The following is a 6,901-nucleotide window of genomic DNA, read 5'->3' as shown; positions in this document are numbered from 1 at the left end:
TCACCCGGGCAACAGTCCCGCCCGCAGCGCTCACTTCCCGTCCCCGCCAGCGGCTGAGCCCGCCCGCCCCGGCAGCACGGGAGGCCGCGGGTTCGAGTCCCGCGCGGTGCGGGCACAAGGCGGGTACCGGGGCACTCAGCCTACAGTGCCCATTAGCAAACGTGATCAGTTTGCTCGATCACCGCGTTCAGAGTTGAAAGCAGGCACTGTCATGTTAATGTCACCCCAAAACTGGGCTGAAACGTCGGTTCTACGACTCTATGATCTGCTCAGCCCTCCTTTTCAGCATTCAGTAGCGTCATCTCTTCAGACTTCTCTGATGAAGCAGGCTTGTCTGTCTTATGGAGACAGGGCAAGAGCTGGGCTTATTCAGCCTGGAGAAAAGAAAGTTCCCAGGAGACCTTAGAGCAGCTCCCAGTGTCCAAAGGGGAGCTACAAGAAATCTGGAGATCCCTATTAACGTTCAAGGCCAGGTTGGACGGGGCTTGAAGGAACCTGCTCTAGTGGAACGTGTCAAGGGGCTTGGGGTGAGGTGAGCTGCAAGGTCCCTTCCAACCCAGCCCATTCTATGATTCAGGGCCACCCGCAGCACAGCAGCACCCAGCACCTTCGAGAGCCACTCGCATGTTAATTCCAGGGGGATGAGGGGTGGCCTTGGGCACACGAGGAGGTTTAGCCCGTGTTTAAGCAGCTTGATTTATCCAGGGGATCCGGTGCCAGCACAGCGTGGAAGCTTTTGCAAGCCCTGTGCTCACGGGGAGCGGGTTCACCCAGGGCCAAGGGCCATGGGGAGAGGGATAACTGGACCTGGCCAAGAGATGTCCTAAGGGCTATAGCCACAATACTTGGGGATGGGTTGTCCTTGGGGCTGCCAACCATCCCAAGACTCCTTTTCGCAGGACAAAGCACCGTGATGCCAGGGGCTACACATGAGTCTGCAGAAGTATTCCATCTGTGATGAGCGTGATGGCCAGGATGTCCCTGTGGTCCCCTCTGCCGTCCCCATGCAGGGCTATTGGGGTTATTCAGGATGATATTCCCCCATCACACACCATCTTGCTCTGCAGACAAAGGTACTAGCTTTAGGAGGAAGCAGAGCCTTACACTAGGTCTGGCATAGGAAGGGACAAGGAGGTTGGGGGTCTCAGTGTGCGATGCCTCTGGCCATGGTAGCATTGCCTGGGGTCTTGGCACAGTCTGAGTTTTCCCTCCCCGCTCCCCATTGCCCTTCATCAGGAGTCTCGTGCCTTCCTCCTCCTCCCTCGCAGTGGGGTCTCAGCTCTGTTTGCAGGGCAGCCCCGTGGAAACCAAATCCGTAAATCCCGGTGGCATTACAAAATGTGCCTTGTGTAAGCCCCTTCAGTCCTGCCCGGCACTCAGCCCAGCCCCACGGCCTCCCCAAAATCCCTGGTGTGGTAAGAGCCTGACTCACCTCCAGTTCTAGGCTTGGGAAAAGAGCTGTGCATGGCCCCATCCTCACCCAGCTCCTGCAACCATGGGCCCAAAGAGTTAAGGCTGCAAGGGCTCCCCCACCCCATGCATGCTGGGTCATACCCAAAACACTTGTTTTGCCACCCCTCTGCACCCATACATGTGCTCAGCACCATTCCTGCCACATCCTGGGCTCCCCTTCCTTATGATTTCACCCCAGGGATGGACAGGGTTCCAGTTCCCAAAGCTCCAAGCAGGAAACCATCACCTGGGACGCTGTAAAAACAATGATCTGCTCATGCTTTCTCATTCTAAAAGCTGAAAAGGGACCCATACGGATGCTGGTTTGGGAGGAGTTGGAGAGCCCTGGGATGGACCAGCCCTGGGAGCATCCTTTGCCATGGATCTGTCCCTGCAGCCGGACCTTGCCATGCTTTTTGATGCAGAAGCTATGGAACAGCCCTGACCTGCTCTGCCCGGGGGAGCAGGCAGGGATGGCAGCCAGCCCCCGCCTGCCCCTGCTCCGTGCTAATGAGCGAGTTACACAACAAGGAGCTTTTATACTTGGTTAATCGGGTCCGGCATCCCGGCTCGCCCCTCCACGCACACTCGGGCTGGCCAGCGCAGCCCCAACTCCCTCCTTCCCTCCCATCAGCTGCCTTTTGTAATGCTGGAATGGGGTTTCTCGCCGGGGCTGTGCTGCCTTAATTACAAAGCTGCAGTGAGTTGATGCCTTGTGACGGTCTAATCCCAAACCGCTGACTCTACAAAGCTTTTGCCCCTCTATCTGCCTGCTCCACTCCGGCCTTGCCTTCCACGCGTCCGTCTCGGTCCCCGTGCACTGACCCTCAGTTCAGCTTTCCTATCCCTGGTGAGTATCCGGGGCTTTTCCCAGCTGAAATAGCTGCATTGGAGACTCATCCAGCCCTTAACATGGCACTGCTGGGGTTGGGATTGGTTTTAGTGCCTGGCAAAAGGGGATGCTCACCCTGGAGCTGGTGGAAGTGACTGAGCTGGAGCCAAGCATCCCTTGCACTGCCTGGGCTTGAAATTAGTGCAAAAGGCAGGAGCAGGGATGAGTGCTGGAGTTAGGATGAAGGCAGCCCTCCTCCTCCTCCTCGAAGGGCATGAGAACAAGGTCTTTCACCCAGACTGTGATGGAAAGATGCTGCGAGGATCATGGTCCAGCCTTGCAGCCAATGATGGGCTCTGGGCTGGAGCAGTGGGGCTTGAGGGCTTGGGGAACACTTTGGGGATAGCAGGCTGGTAGAAATAAAAGGCAATAAAAGCACTTTGCTGGCTGCCTGGCCAAAGCTGGGCACCCACTTCTGCACACATGAAGGTGGTCTGAGACAAACAGCGCTGTGTGAGCTCATGGGGCCAGGAGGTCCTTATGAGATGTCCCCAGAGCCAGAAAAAGGATGGTGTCAGATGATCAACACCCACATCTTTAAGCTGCTTTTGCAAACATCCCTGGTGTTTCTCAAGGCTGCTGCCAGGCAGATGCAGGCAGTACATGATGGAACTGAGGAGGGATGGGGGTGTGTTCTGGGTATCTGCCTCCACCCTTTCCTGAGCAAGAGGAGCAGGGATGGGGCATAGGGGGGGATGCAGAAACCATTAGGACCCCATCACTGCTGATTGCTCCTTCCCTCTCCCAGTGTCCTGCAGCTGACAGAGGACAGAGGACGACATGTCTGCGGTTGTGAGTACTGCCCCTGTGCTGCCCTATCCCCTAGGCTCTGAGCATCCCCTCCCTGCAGTGCTGGGATGGGGTGCACCCCATGCACCCCTTACCCCCTGGCTGCTCTCAGCACACAGCCCATCCCCATCCCACTGCACCCCCTATGGAGTCTCTGCCCTTCCCCATAGCTCCCTACCCCAGGAGGCCGGCAGCGGGGCAGGGAGCATGGGGGCTGGCTGGGGAGACCCCACATGTTCTCCTCACCCCCAGACGGGCACCTTCCGCATCGTCTCGGAGGAGGAGCAGGCCCTGCGCTCCAAGCTGGAGCGCCTCACCACCAAGGACCACGGCCCCGTTTTTGGGAGGTGTGAGAAGATCCCCCCGCACACCATGCAGAAGGTGAGGGTGGATATGGGGAATGGGGGGCAGGCACAGACTGGGGCTCCTGCTCCTTCCGGGGGGGGCAGAGAAGACCCTCAGCAGGCTCTTGCATTGAGTGCGATGCACTTGCACCCTGCGCTCCCTGTGCTAGGGTGCTGCAAGAGCATCGCTGCATCCCCCAGCTTTTGGTACCTAATTGGGGTGTTTTGGGGTGTGCTTCCAGGCCAAGGATGAGCTGAATGAGACGGTGGAGCAGAGGGAGGTGGCAGTGAAGGCGCTGCGGGAGCTGGTGCGGGAGCGGGCGGGCGGTGATGAGGTGTGCCAGGCGGTGGCAGAGAAGGTGCAGGACAAGGACGACTCCTTCCTCCTCCGCTTCATTCGCGCCCGCAAGTTTGATGTCCACAGGGCCTACGACCTGCTGAAAGGTTGGGAGAGGTGCTGGGCTGGGAGGCTGGGATGCAGGGAAAGAGTTGGGATGGGGAAGGAAATAAATGAGGGTGGTACCAGGCATCCCACAACGCCAGAACAGTCCCATTCCTTGTTGATTTATTGGACAAAATAGGGGGGGAAAAGCATTTGGTGGTGTTCTATTTGTGCAGCAAACCCAGTTGCTTTGAGCTGCATCCCTTGGAGATGCCCATATCCTTCCTGTCCATGCCCCTTTGTACCCCTGTAAGCAGCTGGTCCTGCACCCATCCTGATGCTTCTATGCATGGTGCCTGATGGGTTCAGCACCCCTGCAATCCCTCGAGGGCTGAGGGCAGGTTGAGGTGCTTTGGCACCCCTTCCCCACACTGGGAATGACCCATAGGGATGGAAGGGCAGCCCCTGCTTGGCTCCGGCTCCACTCTTTGTGTCAGCTTGGGGGGGGATAATGAGTTGTAATTATCAGCACTGGCTCCCATTGGAGCTGTTTTGTTTGCCTGCCTTTTCCCAGGAGGAGATTCCTTACTTTGTGCCTGCAGGGAGCCAAGGGAAGGGGGCTGGGTGGTACCACCCTAACAGGGAGCAAGGGGAAAAGGGAAATGAAGGGAAAAACGTGCTTGTTGAGGTGTTAGAGAGGAGGCTGATGCGGGATAACATGGGGAGAGTAACACTGAGCACAATGGGGCTGGTGCGCTGCTAATCTGTATGGACCCCAGGCACAGGGCTCAGCACGGATGTCTCCCCATCACCAGTGCTCCGGTGGCTCCCCAGCCACGTTGTCCTCCTGATTCCTGCCTCTCTGCAGGCTACGTCAGCTTCCGCCAGCAGTACCCGGAGCTCTTCGACAACCTGAGCCCCGAGGCCGTGCGCAGCACCATCGAGGCCGGCTACCCCGGCATCCTGGCCAGCAGGGACAAGCATGGCCGGGTCGTGATGCTCTTCAATATCGAGAACTGGGACTACGAGGAGATCACCTTCGACGAGGTCAGCTCAGCAGAGCGGGCGCGATCCTGCCCCTTGGCACGTATGAGCACGACATCCCTATGGACACGTGTCCACACACAGTCTCCAGCCACCCAGGTTGAAGCAAACCTGTAACCCTTTGAATTTATGCTTTGAGGGAGCATGACAGAATGGTCCATCCCAAAGGGTTCCTTCTATGTCCCATCCCAAAGGGTTTCCTTCCTTCCCCCTGACACGGTGCAAGATGCAGATAAATTCAGGCGGTGCATTCCCCAGCCCCAGTAACACGGGGTGAAGAAAGGCACCACACCATTAAATCAAGGTTCTTTAGAAAGGAGGGGCCAGCAGGGAAAAGGAGGAAACTGAGGCACAAGGCACAGAAAGGGCCTCTTGGCATAGAGGTATCTATGTAACTCACAGCTTCCCCTAGCTGTGTTTTCTGCTCAGCTCTGAATTTGATCACAAGGTGTCACTGACACCAGATCTGACTTCAAAGGGGAATGTGGTGGTTGTTGAGCATCCCCTGCAATGCCCTCCCTGCTCTGAAGCCTTGGGCTGGCTGTACAAGCAGGCTGGAGTCAGGCAGACCCAGGCTAATGCTCCATGGAGCACATCCTGGGAAACTGGAGTCTGCAGGAAGTGAGACCTAACACAGACCCTGCTGCCTCCTCTCCATCAGATCCTTCGTGCCTACTGCATTATCTTGGAGAAGCTGCTGGAAAACGAAGAGACCCAGATCAATGGGTTCTGCATCATTGAGAACTTCAAGGGCTTCACCATGCAGCAGGCATCAGGGATCAAACCCTCCGAGCTCAAGAAGATGGTGGACATGCTGCAGGTGAGGAGGCAGAGCCTGCGCCCACCAAACAGGGGGCCCTGGGGGGATCAAAGCTCAGGGAAGGGAAGTGGCAGGGCTGGCAGGGTTTGGACCAGAGGCTGAAGACACTTGGCTCTCCCCAGGGAAGGAGCACAGCAGAGATGTGACCATGCTTATGGAGCAGGAGCTATGAGCCCTATGGAAGGCTCTAGCTTCCCTGGGGCTGGGGCTGCTGATCCTCTGGGTCAGAACAAAACGGGGCCATCAAGGAGAGAATGGGAGATGGGGTGAGGAGAGCCATGGCAGTGCCAGGGTGTCCACTGCTGCCTGCCCAGCTGTGTGTGGACAGCACCATCTGTAACCATCTGTGTCTGGCATCCTAGGACTCCTTCCCAGCGCGGTTCAAGGCCGTCCACTTCATCCACCAGCCCTGGTACTTCACCACCACCTACAACGTGGTCAAACCGTTCCTGAAGAGCAAACTGCTGGAGAGGGTGAGTGCAGGAAAGGGACCAGAGGCATGTCCCTGGGTGAAGCAGGAGATGAGAAGCGCTGCCCTGGTCTCTCCCATCTCCCTCCAGGTCTTTGTGCATGGAGAGGAGCTGGAGTCTTTCTACCAGGAGATCGATGCTGACATCCTGCCAGCAGACTTTGGTGGCACCCTGCCCAAGTACGACGGCAAAGCTACTGCAGAGAAGCTCTTTGGGCCGCGCATCGAGGCTGAAGACACAGCTCTCTAACCCAGCACAGTAGGATCAGTGGTGGCTCCCTAACCCCAGCCACCCCCTTGCCGTAGCATTGGTTGGATGACTGCTCGTGATGAGGTTGTTCCTTGCCTGTCCCTCCTCTTGCCTCCCCACACCAGGCAGCGGGCTGCCCGGCAGCTCTGTCCCTGCCAGGCAGAGCATCCTTCTCTCAGGAGCCAGCACAGGAAGGAGGATACCAGCCCTGGAGCTGCGGTGAGGGGACAGGGGAGCGTCTGCTCTGGGAAGGGAGGGCTGCAGCGAGGCAGAAATAAAGTGGTGTTGAACAGCAGAGTTCTGGGGTTGCTTATGGCATGTGGCAAGGAACAGGGCTCCTTTTGGGTGTAGGCACACTGGCTGTGCTCCTCATTCTGAGGAAGCCAGCAGTGTCAGTGCTCGCTAGCAGACCTCTGCCCCCCCATCACTGACTGTCCTTTGGCACAGAGGCCAAGGAAC

General features: G+C 57.6%; 1 protein-coding gene across 2 annotated transcripts; it reads left to right on the top strand.

Moving 5' to 3' along the window:
- Positions 1–1,825: 1,825 nt before the first annotated feature.
- RLBP1 (retinaldehyde binding protein 1) lies at positions 1,826–6,771 on the top strand. 2 transcript variants are annotated; one of them, XM_057412390.1, is made up of 8 exons: positions 1,826–2,302; positions 3,093–3,136; positions 3,386–3,514; positions 3,720–3,921; positions 4,728–4,906; positions 5,565–5,723; positions 6,086–6,196; positions 6,284–6,771. In XM_057412390.1, the coding sequence occupies exons 2-8, from the start codon at positions 3,125–3,127 to the stop codon at positions 6,440–6,442; spliced, it is 951 nt and encodes a 316-aa protein (XP_057268373.1). In that variant the 5' UTR covers positions 1,826–2,302; positions 3,093–3,124; the 3' UTR covers positions 6,443–6,771. The 2 variants fall into 2 exon arrangements, with proteins under 2 accessions (XP_057268373.1, XP_057268296.1); XM_057412313.1 differs by having other exon boundaries at positions 6,086–6,771.
- The last annotated feature ends 130 nt before the right edge of the window (positions 6,772–6,901 follow it).

The sequence above is a fragment of the Pezoporus wallicus genome, unplaced genomic scaffold (assembly GCF_028554395.1).
Source record: "Pezoporus wallicus isolate ANWC-B61680 ecotype Strahan unplaced genomic scaffold, APGP_CSIRO_Pwel_v1 contig_3952, whole genome shotgun sequence".
NCBI lineage: Eukaryota > Metazoa > Chordata > Aves > Psittaciformes > Psittacidae > Pezoporus > Pezoporus wallicus.
Note: the sequence above shows the minus strand (reverse complement) of the source record. Positions and strands in the feature narration are given on the sequence as shown.

Coding starts and splice junctions, on each gene's coding strand:
- RLBP1 (XM_057412313.1), top strand. Junction 3,922..4,727: donor GGCCTACGACCTGCTGAAAG/GTTGGGAGAGGT, acceptor GCCTCTCTGCAG/GCTACGTCAGCTTCCGCCAG. Junction 5,724..6,085: donor AGATGGTGGACATGCTGCAG/GTGAGGAGGCAG, acceptor CTGGCATCCTAG/GACTCCTTCCCAGCGCGGTT.